Source organism: Pelodiscus sinensis, unplaced genomic scaffold (assembly GCF_049634645.1).
Source record: "Pelodiscus sinensis isolate JC-2024 unplaced genomic scaffold, ASM4963464v1 ctg58, whole genome shotgun sequence".
Taxonomy (NCBI): domain Eukaryota; kingdom Metazoa; phylum Chordata; order Testudines; family Trionychidae; genus Pelodiscus; species Pelodiscus sinensis.
Genome location: NW_027465922.1, coordinates 691,352 through 710,068, shown reverse-complemented (window position 1 = coordinate 710,068; position 18,717 = coordinate 691,352). Strand labels below are relative to the sequence as shown.

Here is an 18,717-nt window from a genome sequence, read left to right as displayed (position 1 = left end):
CATTGTGCAAGCACTGCTGTGTGCGCTGCCTGGGCCAAGCGAGGGGGTAGGGCCAGCGGGGGCGTGGCGGGTCCGTGGACGCCCGTGGCAGGCCTGCCCCGTGTGCGGGCGTGAGGCTGGAGGCCGGGCTCTGCCCTGCTGTGTGCGCGCCACGAGGGGGCTAGGGCCAGCGGGGGCGTGGCGGGTCCGTGGACGCCCGTGGCAGGCCTGCCCCGTGTGCGGGCGTGAGGCTGGAGGCCGGGCTCTGCCCTGCTGTGTGCGCGCCACGAGGGGGCTAGGGCCAGCGGGGGCGTGGCGGGTCCATGGACGCCCGTGGCAGGCCTGCCCCGTGTGCGGGCGCGAGGCTGGAGGCCGGGCTCTGCCCTGCTGTGTGCGCGCCACGAGGGGGCTAGGGCCAGCGGGGCCGTGGCGGGTCCGTGGACGCCCGTGGCAGGCCTGCCCCGTGTGCGGGCGTGAGGCTGGAGGCCGGGCTCTGCCCTGCTGTGTGCGCGCCACGAGGGGGCTAGGGCCAGCGGGGGCGTGGCGGGTCCGTGGACGCCCGTGGCAGGCCTGCCCCGTGTGCGGGCGTGAGGCTGGAGGCCGGGCTCTGCCCTGCTGTGTGCGCGCCACGAGGGGGCTAGGGCCAGCGGGGGCGTGGCGGGTCCGTGGACGCCCGTGGCAGGCCTGCCCCGTGTGCGGGCGCGAGGCTGGAGGCCGGGCTCTGCCCTGCTGTGTGCGCGCCACGAGGGGGCTAGGGCCAGCGGGGCCGTGGCGGGTCCGTGGACGCCCGTGGCAGGCCTGCCCCGTGTGCGGGCGTGAGGCTGGAGGCCGGGCTCTGCCCTGCTGTGTGCGCGCCACGAGGGGGCTAGGGCCAGCGGGGGCGTGGCGGGTCCGTGGACGCCCGTGGCAGGCCTGCCCCGTGTGCGGGCGCGAGGCTGGAGGCCGGGCTCTGCCCTGCTGTGTGCGCGCCACGAGGGGGCTAGGGCCAGCGGGGCCGTGGCGGGTCCGTGGACGCCCGTGGCAGGCCTGCCCCGTGTGCGGGCGTGAGGCTGGAGGCCGGGCTCTGCCCTGCTGTGTGCGCGCCACGAGGGGGCTAGGGCCAGCGGGGCGTGGCGGGTCCGTGGACGCCCGTGGCAGGCCTGCCCCGTGTGCGGGCGCGACGCTGGAGGCCGGGCTCTGCCCTGCTGTGCCACACGGTTGCTGCTGGGAGGCGCCCGCAGGCGGCTTGGCTGGCCGCGGCGAGAAGACTTAGTGACGAGGGGTATTTGACTGACAATGCACCTCACCGACAAGGCACCCACGTCGGGGCCTTGCTGGGAACGGTCGCCCCAGCATGTCACCCGGAGGGGGGCTTTTTCAGGTCAGGGGCCACTGACCCAGAGTCGGGGCCAGGTGGGGCAGTGTCAGTCCCTTGCTGGTTGCTAGGCTTGGGCTGTGGGAGACCCCCACTGGCGGCCGTCTGTAGGACAGCTGCTGAGTCAGGCAGGCAAAAGACCCCCCACCTGTCCGACCGGTTGACAGCAGGGAGGGACACAATAGGCAGGGGGGCGGAGACCAGCTGTGGCTTTCGGGGGAAGGTAGTGGGGTCTGGGAAGCGTGGGGAGAAGGGGCTAAGCTGGGCCTGGGGGTGATGGACCCCTAACCCGAGGGTCGGAGGCATCCTGGCCCTGGCAGCCACCTCACGTCTGTGCTGGGCAGTGTCCTGGAAAATCAATAACCCCCCGTTCTACTGGCTGCTGGGGACCGGGGGACCCCCGACTGCACCGTCACAGGCCACACACAGTGGAGCAAAAAACCCCCAAACGCCTCACCGTGGCCCCGACTGAGACAGACACTTGGGGGGCCCCAGCCTAGTAGATTCTGGGGGGGCTGGAGTGGCAGTGCGGGCTCCCCAGTGCTAGAGGGACGCTGAACCTAGGGGGCCGGATCCAGGCGAGCCGGGGGGCCGCATCCGGCCCGCGGGCCTGAGGGCCCCACCCCTGAGGTAACCAAAGGCTGCTGCCCAGACATGAGGGAGCCAGGCACGGATGGGACTTGCTCACACAGGACCAGGATTCCCCCTCGCGGGCAAGGGGACGGGGGCTGGGGGCTCCTCCATTTGTCTTCACCCCGGCGCCTCGCCCGGGCTGGGTCCCCGCTGTGCACGGAGCCCGGAAGGACCGACGGCCCCGCCTGACAGGGGACGTGCTCCGGAGACACAGTCTAAGCCAGCGAGCGGACTGTCCCCCTCCACCAGCACCACGAGCCGGGCCACTGGCGCGCGCATTCGATGCCACGGCCAGCGCCACGCTCGGCCGCCTCTGCCCTTACGCTCAGAACCCTTTGCATGGCAGATGAACGGGGCTGGCCCAGCGAGCTCTTTGGGCTGAGAAGGGAGCTGGGGGGCACAGGGAGCACTGGGGTGTCCAAAGGGAGGAGGGGGATGGGTTATAACCTTTCCCCTGTGTGAGGGGAGCCTGGGGGGGGACACAGGGAGCTCTGGGGTGTGTGAGGGGAGGTGGGGGATGGGTTATAACCTCTCCCCTGTGTGAGGGGAGCCTGGGGGGGGCACAGGGAGCACTGGGGTGTCGGAGGGGAGGTGGGGGATGGATTATAACCTCTCCCCTGTGTGAGGGGGGCTGGGGGGGGCACAGGGAGCACTGGGGTGTCTGAGGGGAGGGGGGGGATGGGTTATAACCTCTCCCCTGTGTAAGGGGGGCTAGGGGGCACAGGGAGCACTGGGGTGTCTGAGGGGAGGTGGGGGATGGGTTATAACCTCTCCCCTGTGTGAGGGGGGCTGGGGGGCACAGGGAGCACTGGGGTGTCTGAGGGGAGGTGGGGGATGGGTTATAACCTCTCCCCTGTGTGAGGGGGGCTGGGGGGCACAGGGAGCACTGGGGTGTCTGAGGGGAGGGGGGGGATGGGTTATAACCTCTCCCCTGTGTGAGGGGGGCTGGGGGGCACAGGGAGCACTGGGGTGTGTGAGGGGAGGTGGGGGATGGGTTATAACCTCTCCCCTGTGTGAGGGGGGCTGGGGGCACAGGGAGCACTGGGGTGTCTGAGGGGAGGTGGGGGATGGGTTATAACCTCTCCCCTGTGTGAGGGGGGCTGGGGGGCACAGGGAGCACTGGGGTGTCTGAGGGGAGGTGGGGGATGGGTTATAACCTCTCCCCTGTGTGAGGGGGGCTGGGGGGCACAGGGAGCACTGGGGTGTCTGAGGGGAGGTGGGGGATGGGTTATAACCTCTCCCCTGTGTGAGGGGGGCTGGGGGGCACAGGGAGCACTGGGGTGTCTGAGGGGAGGAGGGGGATGGGTTATAACCTCTCCCCTGTGTAAGGGGGGCTGGGGGGCACAGGGAGCACTGGGGTGTCTGAGGGGAGGTGGGGGATGGGTTATAACCTCTCCCCTGTGTAAGGGGGCTGGGGGGCACAGGGAGCACTGGGGTGTCTGAGGGGAGGTGGGGGATGGGTTAGAACCTCTCCCCTGTGTGAGGAGGGTTGGGGGGCACAGGGAGCACTGGGGTGTCTGAGGGGAGGTGGGGGATGGGTTATAACCTCTCCCCTGTGTAAGGTGGGACTGGGGGGGCACAGGGAGCACTGGGGTGTCTGAGGGGAGGTGGGGGATGGGTTATAACCTCTCCCCTGTGTAAGGGAGCTGGGGGGCACAGGGAGCACTGGGGTGTGTGAGGGGAGGTGGGGGATGGGTGATAACCTCTCCCTTGTGTGAGGGGGCTGGGGGTCACCGAACCCAACACAGCAACCAGCAACTACCCAACCAGCGTGGACCCAGGGTGACAAGAGTGGACAGGGCTGGGGGGCTGGGCTGGCGGGGCCCAGGGGCAGGGCAGGGCTGGGGCGCGGGGGGGGGTCCGGCCCTGTCTCCGAGCCGGGCAGGGCTGGGGCGCCGGGGGGGTCCGGCCCCGTCTCCGTGCCGGGCAGGGCTGGGGCGCCGGGGGGGTCCGGCCCCGTCTCCGTGCCGGGCAGGGCTGGGGCGCCGGGGGGGTCCGGCCCCGTCTCCGTGCCCGGCAGGGCTGGGGCGCCGGGGGGGTCCGGCCCTGTCTCCGAGCCAGGCAGGGTGGCGCCGGGGGGTCCGGCCCCGTCTCCGTGCCGGGCAGGGTGGCGCCGGGGGGTCCGGCCCCGTCTCCGTGCCGGGTAGGGCTGGGGCGCGGGGGGGTCCGGCCCTGTCTCCGAGCCGGGCAGGGTGGCGCCGGGGGGTCCGGCCCCGTCTCCGTGCCGGGCAGGGTGGCGCCGGGGGGTCCAGCCCCGTCTCCGTGCCGGGCAGGGCTGGGGCGCGGGGGGGTCCGGCCCTGTCTCCGTGCCGGGCAGGGCAGGGGCGCGGGGGGGTCCGGCCCTGTCTTCGAGCCGGGCAGGGCTGGGGCGCGGGGGGGTCTGGCCCTGTGTTCGAGCCGGGCAGGGCTGGGGCGCGGGGGGGTCTGGCCCTGTCTCCGTGCCGGGCAGGGCTGGGGCGCGGGGGGGGTCTGGCCCTGTCTTCAAGCCGGGCAGGGCTGGGGCGCGGGGGGGTCTGGCCCTGTCTCCGTGCCGGGCAGGGCTGGGGCGCGGGGGGGTCTGGCCCTGTCTCCGTGCCGGGCAGGGCTGGGGCGCGGGGGGGTCCGGCCCTGTCTCCGTGCCGGGCAGGGCTGGGGCGCGGGGGGGTCCGGCCCTGTCTCCGTGCCGGGCAGGGCTGGGGCGTGGGGGGGTCTGGCCCTGTCTCCGTGCCGGGCAGGGCTGGGGCGCAGGGGGGGTCCGGCCCTGTCTCCGTGCCGGGCAGGGTGGCGCCGGGGGGATCCGGCCCCGTCTCCGTGCCGGGCAGGGCTGGGGCGCCGGGGGGTCCGGCCCTGTCTCCGTGCCGGGCAGGGCTGGGGCGCAGGGGGGTCCGGCCCTGTCTCCGAGCCGGGCAGGGCTGGGGCGCAGGGGGGTCCGGCCCTGTCTCCGAGCCGGGCAGGGTGGCGCCGGGGGGGTCCGGCCCTGTCTCCGTGCCGGGCAGGGCTGGGGCGCAGGGGGGTCCGGCCCTGTCTCCGAGCCGGGCAGGGCTGGGGCGCGGGGGGGTCCGGCCCTGTCTCCGAGCCGGGCAGGGCTGGGGCGCGGGGGGGGATCCGGCCCCGTCTCCGAGCCGGGCAGGGTGGCGCGGGGGGGTCTGGCCCTGTCTCCGTGCCGGGCAGGGCTGGGGCGCGGGGGGGTCCGGCCCTGTCTCCGTGCCGGGCAGGGTGGCGCGGGGGGTCCGGCCCTGTCTCCGAGCCGGGCAGGGCTGGGGCGCAGGGGGGTCCGGCCCTGTCTCCGAGCCGGGCAGGGCTGGGGCGCAGGGGGGTCCGGTCCCGTCTCCGTGCCGGGCAGGGCTGGGGCGCGGGGGGGTCCGGCCCTGTCTCCGTGCCGGGCAGGGCTGGGGCGCGGGGGGGTCCGGTCCCGTCTCCGTGCCGGGCAGGGCTGGGGCGCGGGGGGGGGTCTGGCCCTGTCTCCGTGCCGGGCAGGGTGGCGCCGGGGCCGGTACCTTTCTTGCTGCGCTGCAGGATTTCATTGGCCTCCTTCAGGGTGACCCCGGCCGGCGCCACCACCAGGTCGTTGCGTTTCGTCATCACCTGCGGGGCCAAGTCGCACGTGGCAGCGCGGCCAAATGGGCCCTGCGCCCCACCCCTCCCCCAACAGCCCTGCCCCCGTGTCCCCGCCCCGGCACACACCCCTGTGCCCAAACGCGCCGAGGGAGGAGAGGCCGGGATGGAGGGCACCGTGCCGAGGGAGGGGCGGTCACGGCGGGTGGTACCTCGTGGAGGGAGGGGACCAGAGAGGGCAGTACCTCAGAGGTGGGTAGTTGGGGAGGGTGGTAACTCATGGGGGCCGGGGCGGGCGATACCTCGCTGGGGGGGTCCGGGCAGGGTGGTACCTCGTCGAGGCGGGGGGGCTGGTGCAGACAGTACCTTGTGGAGGGAGGGGGTGGGTGATACCTGACTGGGGGGGTCAGGCAGGGCGGTACCTCACGAGGGGGGACGGGGAGGCGGGCGGTACCTCGCGAGGGGGATGGGGGTACCTCGCGAGGGGGGATGGGGAGGCGGGCGGTACCTCGCGAGGGGGGATGGGGGTACCTCGCGAGGGGGGACGGGGAGGCGGGCGGTACCTCGCGAGGGGGGACGGGGAGGCGGGCGGTACCCTCGCGAAGTAGGATGGGGGTACCTCGCGAGGAGGGACGGGGAGGTGGGCGGTACCTTGCGAGGGGGGACGGGGGGTACCTCGCGAGGGGGGACGGGGAGGCGGGCGGTACCTCGCGAGGGGGGGCGGGGGTACCTCGCGAGGGGGGACGGGGAGGCGGGCGGTACCTCGCGAGGGGAGGCGGGCGGTACCTCGCGAGGGGGGACGGGGAGGTGGGCGGTACCTCGCGAGGGGGGACGGAGAGGTGGGCGGTACCTTGCGAGGGGGGACGGGGGGTACCTCGCGAGGGGGGACGGGGAGGCGGGCAGTACCTCGCGAGGGGGGGCGGGGGTACCTCGCGAGGGGGGACGGGGAGGCGGGCGGTACCTCGCGAGGGGGGACAGGGAGGCGGGCGGTACCTCACGAGGGGAGGCGGGCGGTACCTCGCGAGGGGGGACGGGGAGTCAGGTGGTACCTCGCGAGGGGGGACGGGGGGTACCTCGCGAGGGGGGACGGGGAGGCGGGCGGTACCTCGCGAGGGGGGACGGGGGGTACCTCGCGAGGGGGGACGGGGAGGCGGGCGGTACCTCGCGAGGGGGGACGGGGGGTACCTCGCGAGGGGGGACGGGGAGGCGGGCGGTACCTCGCGAGGGGGGACGGGGGGTACCTCGCGAGGGGGGACGGGGAGGCGGGCGGTACCTCGCGAGGGGGGACGGGGGTACCTCGCGAGGGGGGGCGGGGGGTACCTCGCTGAGGCAGGTGGCGTAGTCCTTCTCAGTGAGGAAGTCGATGTCGCGCGAGGTGACGATCCCCACCAGCCGGCTGCCCATCTTGCCGGTCTCGGTGACGGGGATGCCGGAGAAGCCGTGCCGCAGCTTGGCCTCGAAGACGTCGCCCACGCTGTGCGTGGGGCTCAGCACCACCGGGTCCGTGATGAAGCCCTGCTCAAATTTCTGCAGGGGAGAGGGGGAGTCACAGAGGCATTAGCCCAACGGGCGCCCCCTGCCCAGCTGCCACCCTGCTACCGCCCCCTGCCCCCCGGGCACCAATCCCCCCCGGAAGCCCCCGCTCACCCCGCCCCCCGGGCATCAATCCCCCCCGGAAGCCCCCGCTCACCCCCGCCCCCTGGGCACCAACCCCCCCCCCCGGAAGCCCCCGCTCACCCCGCCCCCCGGGGCGCCAACTCCCCCCCGGAACCCCCCCTTTCCCCAGGACACCAATCCCTCCTGGCCCCTGCCTCACCCCGCCCCCCGGGCGCCAATCCCCCCTCCAAGGAGCTGACCCTGCCCCTGCCCCACCCTGCCTCCGCCCACGCCAATGGGCCTTGCTCCAGCCCCGTGACCCTCACTCCTGACCCCCCCGCCCCAGCGCGTCCCATGGCAGACACAGGCTTCCCCGGGGGCCTGGTTACCGGATGCCAGGGGGCAGGGCAGGCTGCCCCCCCTTCAACCGGCGCTCGGACCCCGGGGCCAGCGCTGCCGGGTACTTGCCTTGACCTTGCGCACCTCGTTGGCCTGGAACTCGGGGGTGCAGTTGTGGTGGATGATCCCGATGCCGCCCATCAGCTGCGGGGAGCGAGCGCATCAGGCTGTGCCCGCCCCACGGAGCAACGGGCGCCCCGCGGGGGGGAGCCACGCAGGGAGAGGTGCCCACGGGGCGGGGGGGAGGAGCCACGCAGGGAGAGGTGCCCACGGGGCGGGGGGAGGAGCCACGCGGGGAGAGGTGCCCACGGGGCGGGGGGGAGGAGCCACGCAGGGAGAGGTGCCCACGGGGCGGGGGGAGGAGCCACGCAGGGAGAGGTGCCCACGGGGCGGGGGGGAGGAGCCACGCAGGGAGAGGTGCCCACGGGGCGGGGGGAGGAGCCACGCAGGGAGAGGTGCCCACGGGGCGGGGGGAGGAGCCACGCAGGGAGAGGTGCCCACGGGGCGGGGGGAGGAGCCACGCAGGGAGAGGTGCCCACGGGGCGGGGGGAGGAGCCACGCAGGGAGAGGTGCCCACGGGGCGGGGGGAGGAGCCACGCAGGGAGAGGTGCCCACGGGGTGCCCCATGCTCAGGGCTGCAGCCAGTTGCCTGGGAACAGGGGCCACTGAGGTCAGAGCCACGCCCCTCACCGCCATGGCGATCGCCATGTCCGACTCCGTGACCGTGTCCATGGGCGACGAGATGAGCGGCGTCTTCAGGGTGATCTTGCGGGTCAGCGCCGAGGTCAGGTCCTGGGGGGGCAAGGAGCCGTGAGCCCCTCAGCGTCCCCCAATAGCCCCCCGGGGGCACGGAGCCATGAGCCCCTCAGCGTCCCCCCAATAACCCCCCGGGGGCACGGAGCCGTGAGCCCCTCAGCGTCCCCCCAATAGCCTCCCGGGGGCAAGGAGCCATGAGCCCCTCAGCGTCCCCCCAATAGCCCCCCGGGGGCAAGGAGCCGTGAGCCCCTCAGCGTCCCCCCAATAGCCCCCCGGGGGCACGGAGCCGTGAGCCCCTCAGCGTCCCCCCAATAACCCCCCGGGGGCAAGGAGCCGTGAGACCCTCAGCGTCCCCCCAATAGCCCCCCGGGGGCAGAGAGCCGTGAGCCCCTCAGCGTCCCCCAATAGTCCCCCGGGGGCACGGAGCCATGAGCCCCTCAGCGTCCCCCCAATAGTCCCCCGGGGGCACAGAGCCGTGAGCCCCTCAGCGTCCCCCCAATAACCCCCGGGGGGCACAGAGCCGTGAGCCCCTCAGCGTCCCCCAATAGCCCCCCGGGAGCTCAGAGCCGTGAGCCCCTCAGCATCCCCCCAATAGGCCCCCGGGGCACAGAGCCGTGAGCCCCTCAGCATCCCCCCAATAACCCCCGGGGGGCACAGAGCCGCGAGCCCCTCAGCATCCCCCCAATAGCCCCCCGGGGGCACGGAGCCGTGAGCCCCTCAGAGTCCCCCCAATAGCCCCCCGGGGGCACGGAGCCATGAGCCCCTCAGCATCCCCCCAATAGCCCCCCGGGGCACAGAGCCGCGAGCCCCTCAGCATCCCCCCAATAGCCCCCCGGGGCACAGAGCCGTGAGACCCTCAGCGTCCCCCCAATAGCCCCCCGGGGGCACGGAGCCATGAGCCCCTCAGCGTCCCCCCAATAGCCCCCCGGGGCACAGAGCCGCGAGCCCCTCAGCATCCCCCCAATAGCCCCCCGGGGCACAGAGCCGTGAGCCCCTCAGCGTCCCCCCAATAGCCCCCCGGGGCACAGAGCCGTGAGCCCCTCAGCATCCCCCCAATAACCCCCCAGGGGCACAGAGCCGTGAGCCCCTCAGCGCCCCCCCAATAACCCCCCAGGGGCACAGAGCCGTGAGCCCCTCAGCGTCCCCCCAATAACCCCCCAGGGGCACAGAGCCGTGAGCCCCTCAGCATCCCCCCAATAACCCCCCAGGGGCACAGAGCCGTGAGCCCCTCAGTGCCCCCCCAATAGCCCCCCGGGAGCTCAGAGCCGTGAGCCCCTCAGCATCCCCCCAATAGTCCCCCGGAGGCACAGAGCCGCGAGCCCCTCAGCGCCCCCCAATAGTCCCCCGGGGGCACAGAGCCGCGAGCCCCTCAGCATCCCCCCAATAGTCCCCCGGGGGCACAGAGCCGCGAGCCCCTCAGCGCCCCCCCAATAACCCCCTAGGGGCACAGAGCCGTGAGCCCCTCAGCATCCCCCCAATAGCCCCCAGGGAGCTCAGAGCCGTGAGCCCCTCAGCGTCCCCCCCAATAGCCCTCCGGGGGCACAGAGCCGTGAGCCCCTCAGCGCCCCCCCAATAGTCCCCCGGGGGCACAGAGCTGCGAGCCCCCCAGCACCCCCTCAATAACCTCCCAGGGGCACAGAGCCATGAGCCTCTCAGCGCCCCCCAATAACCCCCAGGGGCACAGAGCCGCGAGCCCCTCAGCGCCCCCCCAATAACCCGCCAGGGGCACAGAGCTGTGAGCCCAGCTGGCACCGGCCATGCCCAATGCGCCAGGAGATGCCCAGGGATGGGCTTGGCCTGGCTGGCAGCCAGTCGAGAGCGTCCCACAGCACAGGCGGGGGAGACACCCCCACCCTCGCTGGGCACTATCCCCGACACAGGGCCTCAGTGGAGGGCAGGGCCCCCGGAGCAAGGGGTCCCACAGGGCAAGGAAGTGCCCAGCGCCAGCTGACCTCGGTGCCGGGATGCTGGGCCGGGGTGGTGGGGGGAGTCGGGCGCCACCCAGCCGATCGGCAGAGCGCCCACTGGCACAGACGTGTCTACGAGTGGTGCACATCTGCACTTGCCTCGGCGCATGGGACATTTATTCCACACACGGATGGAAAGACGAGCGCGAACGGCAGTGCTCCGGGGGCGCTGTGCCAAGCGTGACACCTCACTGCGGGCGCAGGCAACAGGGGCAGAGCCAGGACGAGCCCTCTGGGCCCCAGGCCTAGATACAAGCCTGCCCCATGGGCACATGGCCCCAACCCTAGAGCACAGAGCATGCTGTCCTCCCCCCCAAGAGCGCAGGCGCATGGGGCCTGTCCGGGAGCGCTCAGTGGGGCACCTCCCAGCCCCCCTGCGCCCCGGGAGGCTGCCCCCCCGGCCCATCTGGCCTCTCCACCCTGCCTGCTCCCCGCCAGGCCATGTCTGCCCCCCTCCGGCCCCCGCCTGCTTCCGCACGGATCAGCGAGCCCAGCCGGACCGGAGCCTGCTTAGCCCGGAACCGGTTCTCTCTGCGGAGCCGCTGCCGGGGTGTGGGGCAGAGCCGGGGGCCCCGCCCCGCTCAGACACCCCCAGGGACTCCCGCTTGCTACAGGACTGGCCCTGATGCCCTGTCAGACGCGCCCCACAAGCTGCGCCAGGAAACACCCCGGGGGGGCGGGACCCAGGATCTGCACCCCCGCCGCCCCTCCCCGACCAGCTGAGCTGCCAGGGTTTGCCTGCACAGCTGGAGGCTGGTCCCTGGTCAGACGGAAGAGGCGGCCGGGGGCTCTGGGACGGAAGGTCCTGGATCTGCCCCCCCAACCCTGCACCCCGATGGGGCTCCCGAGGGAGGGGGAGCCTGGCCTGGAGCCCAGCATGGGAGAAGGTGGCTCTCGTTCACCCCCAGCTCATCCCCCCCGGGCCCGGACTCACCACCTCGTCCGCCGTGAAGTCGATGAAGCCCGGGAGGATCAGGAAGTCGCTGCAGAAAATGGGGGGGGGGGGGGGGAGTGACAGCGTTACAGGGGACCCCAGCAGCCCAACCCGGCCGTGGCTAGTGCAGAGCTCAGCCGGGCTCTGGGTGGCAGCCTTCCCGGGGTGCACTCAGCACCCCAAGTCCGCCCGCTGCAGAGCAGGGTCTCCCCAGCCCCCCGGCCAAGCGGGGGCAGGGACATGGGGGGCAGAACCCCTCGTGGTGCTTAAACAGGAGAATCAACCAGCGAGGAAACGCTGCAGCGAGGTGGCAACCCCCCCCCCCCCCCGCTGCATTCTGCATGCGGCTGCGGCCTGGCGCGCTTCCTCTCAGCCACGTGGGCACGTCCCCCTGGCCCCCCAGGCAGGCAGCAGGGGGCAGGCGAAGGGCCGGGACCCCCCAGCTCAGTCTGTGCAGGAGGAACCCCTCAGCACGGGGCCCTGTCGCAGCACCCCGACCGGGTGCAATGCAGCCACCGGGGCCCCAGCTGGCTGTACACAACCCCTCGCCCCGAGGTCCGACGTGTCTGGGGCAGGTCTCCGGCTGCAGCATGGGGGGGGGGCTATTCCAGCTCCTGTCCCCTCCATCCCAGCAAGCGCATGTCCCGCAGGGCCCCCCCAGACCTCTGCAGCCCCACCCCAGCCAGCTGGATGAGGGGTTTGGGGGAGCCCCCTCCAGTCCCCTTTTGCCTGCAGTTGCTGGCAGCTGGGCCCAGCGCTGTATGGGGGCGACTGGCTCTGCTGGGCCATGGGGAGACCCCCCCTTTTAGCTCCCCGCCTTGGGGGACAGGGACCCTCCATGCCAGCCCAGCCCCCTTCGCCGACCCAAGCTCGGGGCCCTTCCCAGAGCAGGCTGGCTCGGTGCCAGGACCAGACACAAATCTTTGGGGGGAGGGGTCTCAGGCTGGCGGGGAGGGGAGGGGCAGGGCAGGGAGGCAAAGGCAGCCCCTGGGGTACCCAGAGCTCCCACAAGCCTGGTCAATGGGTGGGGGTGGCTGCCTGCTCCCCCTCACCCCCCACTCTGGGAGGGGGGGCAGCCAGCAGGCACAGGACCCCCCCCCCAACTCACAACCACCCTGGGAATCAGCACCAGGCTCCGGCGGCAGAGTCCCAGCCTCAGGGACGGCGTCGGACACGAGGCCACGTGCACCAGCACCCCCGGCACGCACGCCAGGCCGCCCCTCCCAGCCCAGGGTCAGGGCTGCCGGGCGGCAGAGGACTCCCCCCCCCCCCCCCGGCCCATTTTGGCGGTTCAGAGCTGCCCTTTACCCCCGCGGGGCAGGATGCGCGGGTGCGACCCGGCGCGGAGTTGCCAGGCAGCATCGCCCTCGGCTCTACAGCTGTAACCTCGCGGCTCTGAAGCTCAGGGCGTGGAGCCCAGCAGCGCCCAGCGCCCCCGGGCCGAGCACGGCTCGCCGACAGCCCCCGCCCGCGGCACTTCCACTCCAAGTTCTGGCCCACGCCGCACCCGGGCAAAGCACCAACCCCCCCCGGCCAGACGTGCAGCTACCAAGGGAACGACCCGGAGAACCTCGGCTGGGCCAAGGGGTGCGGTCGGGCCGCTCTGATCACCCCGCGCAGGCCGGCCCGACTGCCCTGTAAGCACGGCCAGCCCGGCATCCTGTCTGCCCACAGTGGCCAATGCCAGCTGCTCCAGGAGGGAACAGAACCGGGAATCACCAAGTGATCCCTCCCGTTGCCCATTCCCAGCCCCTGACAGCCAAGGCCAGGGACACCAGCCCTGCTCAGCTGGGCTAATAGCCTTTGATGGACCTAATCTCCATGAATTTATCTAGCCCATTGTTAAGCCCTGTTAAAGACCTGGTCTTCACAACACCCTCTGGCGAGGAGTTCCACAGGTTGCCAGTGCTGCCTGAAGAAAAACTTCCCTTTGTCTGTTTTAAACCTGCCACTTAATATTTTAATTTGGTGGCCCCTAGTTCTTGTGTTACCGGAAAATGTAAACAACGTTTCCTTAGTCACTTTCTCCGCACCACTCAGGAGTTTATAGACCTCGATCCATCCCCCCTCAGTCTCCTCTTTCCAAAGCTGAGAAGTCCCCGTCTTTTCAGTCTCTCTTCCTATGGGACCCGTCCAAACCCCAAATCATTTCGTTGCCCTTTTCCGAACCTTTGCCAAAGCCAAGAGACCTTTTCGGAGATGGGGCGGCCACGTTTACAGGCAGCATTCGAGATGTGGGCGTGTGCCCCTGCAGCCAGAGGGACTCTCCGCCGGCCGGTAGAGTAGAAGGTTTCATTGCTTCTCAGAGACACAGCCCGGCGCAGGATCGATGCTGACACAGGAGCCAGGGCAGAGCCGAGTCCTCTTGGGGGGAAGGGGCTTCACCCCCTTCCTTGGTCCAAAGCATCCTCACTCCCCCTAGCCCAGCTGAGACTGACCCAACTCACAGGCCCTGCCCCCCAGCCTGGGGACAGTCCCTGCCTCTCTTCTTCTGTCTCTCCCTCTGGGAAGAGCCTTGTGCAATGGCGTGTCGGGGTCCCCCGCCTCCTGCACCCCCAAAATGGCACGGACAGACTCCGCCAGCCGGTAGAATAGAGGGAGCTTATTGCTTCTCCAGGATACAGCCCAGCACAGATGGAATCTGGTTCCAGGGCAGGCCTAGGATGCCTCAGCCCCCTTGAGATGGGGGAGCCTGGGCCCCTAAACCCCAGTCCCTGCTTAGGCTGCTTCCTCCATGATACCAGACTGAAAAACTAAAACCCTCTTCCAGCCCTGCCCCCAGCCAGGGGTGGATCTTCCCCCCCCCCCTCCCTTTGTCGCTCCCTGGCAGGCAACCGGTCAGACAGGTTGGGCGCCCCTTGCCTAGGGACTGATCCCCTGCCCTGCTGGGCCACACTGCAAACAGCCGCCAGCGGGGGTCACCCACAGCCCACCGCCTGGCATAGCCCCCAGCAAGGTCCCAGCACTACATCCCGTACTGTTACCTGCTCAGGCTGGGATTTAGGTGTCTGCGGCCAATACGCAAGTGAAGTGAGTCACTGGGATTCACACAGCACAATACAGCCGGCGGGAACGCCGGGTTACAGCGTCGACAGCCCCCGCACTACGTCACAGGGCTCCCCACGGATTTATACAGCGGCACTAAGATCTTCTGTCTCTTCTCTAGCCCTTTCGTAGCGACTCCTATTGACGGCCCTGCGCTCTAGGGGGAGCTTTCCAGGAAACTGTCCACGAGGACTCCCCGACGTCGCTCTTGAGGGGCAGCTGCTAATTTATTCCCCGGCGTTTCACACGTTTAGGTGGGTCTGTGTTTTCCAGCGTGCATTCATTTGCACTCCAAGGCATCAAATGCATCTGCCCCAGCGCGCGCTCTGTGAGAGCCTCTCGAAGCTCTTCAGTCTCTTTGTTCTCAACTATCCTGAGCAGTTTGGTGTCAGCTGCACATTTTACCATCTCACTGGTTACTCCCCTCCTGTCTCGTAACCAGTTATCGGTCCATCAGACCGGGGGAAGGGCCTCTCGTGAACCTGGGCCCCTCCTGTCTCGTAACCAGTTATTGGTCCATGAGACCGGGGGAAGGGCCTCTCGTGAACCTGGGCCCCTCCTGGCGCTAGTCCTGGTCAACGTTTTCGTAAGCGATCAGGAAAAAGGGGTAAATCAGGAGGTGGCAAAATTGGCAGCGGGGATATGACCAGGTAACTGGTTACCTGGTTAAAAAAAGCCAAACATCTGGAGCTACACCTCTCTCATGGAGCAGGAAGGGACCCTGAGAGAAATGGAGTCCAGTCCCCTGCCCTTGTGGCAGGACCCGACACCATCCCTGGCAGATTTGCCTCAGATCCCTAAATGACCCCTTCAAGGATTGAACTCACAACCCTGGGTTTAGCAGGCCAATGCTCAACCCACTGAGCTATGCTCCTCCACCCAAGCATCATCCTTAGTGGTTACCCGGGAGCAAGGCCCCGCCCATGGCCACAGCGGGAGGAGGACTGCTCCACCATGCGGGGCGGGCGGGGGGGGGAGGAGAAGCTGCTGACTGATTAACTAACGAAGCAGGATTTCACATCCCCAAACCGCTCACGCTAGAGATGCCCAAGGCAGCCTGCACGCGCTGCACAAGGGGGGCCAGGCAACCAAGCGGCAGGCGAAATTCAAAGCTGGTCAACGCAAGCAGACAGGCCCGGAACGCCGGGTCTCAATTAGCAGCGGCTACTCCGGAGCGAGATCCTGGCATCCGGGTGGGGAGGCCTCGGGAAACGCCTGCGCCGCCCGCAGCGGCAGCCGAAACGCAAACCCAGCGCAGGGCACCGTTAGGAAAGGGATCGAGAATAAGGCAGAAACTTCTCACTGCCGCTGCGTAAATCCAGGGACGCCCAATCCTGCGCCCCAGCTCGGGATACAGGGGCACTGGAAGCAGTTCAGCAAAGGGGGGAAGACTGGCAGCCGGCCGGCCGCCCTGGAGGAGCGATTCGTGAGACGGGGACTTTTCAGCTTGGGAACGAGTCGCTGGGGTACGATCGAGGCCTAAACAATGACAACTGACTTGGGGACGCGAGTGCCACTCACTCCTTAGAGCACAGAACTAGGGGTCACCCAAGGAAGTGAACAGGCAGCAGCTCTAAAACACCCCGAGGGAAGAATTCCTTCATGCAACGCACGGTCACCCTGTGGAACTCCTTGCCACAGGATGTGGTGAAGGCCAAGACTGGATATAGATGGACAGGCCCATTAGCCAGGCTGGGCGGGGAGGGTGTCCCTGGCCTCTGTCTGTCAGGGGCTGGGAATGGGTGTCTACTGGGAATCCTCACGGGATCCCTCCCCTGCGTCCCCTCCCTCTGGGGCAGGCACCGGGCACTGGCCGCTGTGGGCAGGCAGGACACTGGAAGATGGCCCTTTGCTCTGACCCGTCTGGCTGCTCTGGTGTTGGAGCAGACCCTGGGCTCCCTCAGGACTAAGCTGAGAATTGCCTCTCCTCTCGTGGGCTCCAGGACTCTCCCGTTTACGGGGTCAAGGCCGGTTCTCCCTGCCTCCCTCGCTGTGCTCAGCCCCGAGACAGCGCTGGGAAAGTCAGCCCACCCGGGTGGACCGGCCCCCTGGGACGGAGAAGGCCCCTGTCCCTCCGGCGTCTGGGCCCCGGTTCCATTACCCTCCCCGGGGCAAAATCTGCAATTTCTCTGCAGGGTCAGTCTCCAGCCCCTTCTTCAAAAGTCCCAATGAACCGTCGCCACGAATAGGGCCCTGGGGTTCGACACAAGGCCTGTCCGTTCCAGGGTTATTTACTGTCAGTTTCACTTTCTGGTTGCCTCAGCACCATTGGGCAGAAAAATACTGCAAGGGAAGACTCAGACAAAGGCCGGGGGCGGGGGGAGAGGGAGGGGCTGTATTTTAAAAATAAGTCTTTGAACATCGGGCCCTGTATCTCCCAGGGGTGCTCAAACGGTTAATTAGGTAACCGTGGAAAATCTAAGCGGTGACACGCTGCAGGCTCTGTGCTATACAGCTGATCCTGCTGAGCCCACGGTGCAGCCGGCTCCCCGGGAGCAGGGCCGGCAGCCAGTGCCCACCGGGAGCTGGCTCCCAGCTGCTGGCCCCACTCCTGGGGGAGTCAGCTGCACTGCGGGATCAGCTTTATACTGCATTGCTCGCAGCGCGAGGTGGCAGCAGCTCCCAGGCTCCCGGCCCTGCTCCCAGGGAGCTGGCTGCCCCCCGTGCTGTGGACTCTACAGAGTCAGCAGCGCACGTGGCATCCAGCTGCCTGGGAGCCGGCCTGTAACCGTTACGGCAACCGACGGGCTCAACCGTTTGAACGGTTACATTCCTAGTAGCTACTAGACACTGGAAAGAGTTTGCGCATCGGCCCGTCTTCGTCCGTCTGTCTGTCCGTGAGGCTGTTTGTTCAAGAATTCCTCCTGAACGGTCAGCGCGGGCTCCACTCTTTGGTTTGCAGCAGGGATGTTAATGGGCAACGGGTGACCCAGGAAGCATGATCCGTAGCGGGGTGATGCTTCCCGGGTAATGGTTAACTGGGACCACTGGTGGCAGCAGTGGGGGAGGCTGCGGTGGGGGGAGCTCAGCCAGGCTGGCGCAGGCCCCCGTGTAACTAGTTAACCGGTTACACCTCATGTAACCGGGATGCGACATCCCTCGCACACAGCTTCCGCGTGCCACAGCCCAAGGTAAGGCCGGGGTTGGCTGTGCCACGGCACTGGGGTGTGTCTGGAGCGTTTCCCACCCCACGGCAAGGGAGGGGGCTGATCGGAGGGACATTTATACTCATGAATGATCACGGGGGCAGCAAGTGCTCCAGCCCCTGGGAGCAGCCGCCGGTCGGGCGTCCCAGGCCACCGTGCCGCGCAGCCCGGGGGGAAGCAGCCGCCAACTGGGTCACATGGCCCCAGGCAAAAGCCAGAGGGTGGGCTATCCGCCCCCTCCGGGGCAATGCTGGGCAAATCCTCTAGTATTTGAAGAGAACTATCTCCCACCAGAGTGCGCAGGCAGGAGATCGGTTAAAGCCAGGCACCTGACACTCTCCTACCCGCGCGGAGCTGGGGGCCACGTGGTGTGTGGGCCCCTCGCTGCCCGACTCTTGGATCACCGACTCGGCCAAGCCCGGGGGGGCCGTTCCCAGGTTTCAACCAAAGCAAAGATGCAGGGAAACCCGCCAGCCAGAGCCCCACTGCGGCCTAGGAGAGGTGCACCAGTGCTGTCCTGAGCCTTCCCGGGCAGGGACCCTGGCGCCGGGCAGGGACATAAACCTGGGAGCCAAGCAGCCGCCCCAGCGCCGCCCCGGAGCCGCCGGCCGGGCAGAGGGCGCAGCCACTTACTTGTAGGTGAGGCCGTCGGCGATGGCAAAGAGCTGCTGGGCCGTGAGCCCGTCCTCGGGCACGTAGCCGGTCCCCCCGCTGATCAGGTAGTCGGCCATGCTGCAGGGAGAGGGCGGAGTTAGCACCGGCCAGGTCACTGCCCCGCACCCAGAGCATGGCAGCGCCACCCGCCTGGGGAGGGGCCGAGAGTCTGGCTCCTGCAGGCTCACGCTGGGTACCGCTCCCTGCCAGGGTGGGCGCCCCGGGGGGGCGGGGGGCTCAGCCCTGCCCGTGGGCTGCAGGCAGCCGTGCGCCCCAGGCCCTCCCCCGGCCGGCAGCGGGAAGGGAGCCCGGCCCCGGAGCAGGCCCGGCCGGGGATGCAGCCGGAGGCGCCACCCACCTTGGCAGCGGGGGAAGCGCGGAGCCTGCAGCAGGCGGGCCCGCGAGCGGAGGCCGGAGCGCAAGGCGGCTGCTCCCGGCGCGCACGCAAGGCCGGGCCCGCCCCGGGGGGGGAGGCGCAGGGCGCAGCGCACGCCCCCGCCCCGCGCGTGGGGCGCGCACCTGGCTGCCCCCCACCAGCGGTGCCAGCACCCGCCCCCCGGCGCCCCCGCCTCGCCAGGCCCCCGAGCGCGAGCGCCTCCGCCCCCCGGCGCACGGCCCCCGAGCGCCCCGGTCCCCCGGCGCCGTGCGCCCCGCTGCGCGCAGCCCCGCCGTGCGCCCCAGCCCCGCTGCGCGCCCCGCCCGCAGGGCCCCGGCACCGCT

At 70.0% G+C, this 18,717-nt stretch overlaps 1 protein-coding gene across 1 annotated transcript in view; it reads right to left on the bottom strand.

The window, feature by feature from the left end:
* Positions 1 to 18,075, bottom strand: part of IMPDH1 (inosine monophosphate dehydrogenase 1) — a 32,615-nt gene extending 14,540 nt beyond the window's left edge. Inside the window, 6 exon segments of the mRNA XM_075916752.1 lie at positions 5,443 to 5,530; positions 6,821 to 7,027; positions 7,565 to 7,639; positions 8,186 to 8,287; positions 11,153 to 11,201; positions 17,977 to 18,075. Of these exon segments, the coding sequence (XP_075772867.1) occupies positions 5,443 to 5,530; positions 6,821 to 7,027; positions 7,565 to 7,639; positions 8,186 to 8,287; positions 11,153 to 11,201; positions 17,977 to 18,074 (619 nt within the window). The 5' untranslated portion in view covers position 18,075.
* Between the last annotated feature and the right edge of the window lie 642 nt (positions 18,076 to 18,717).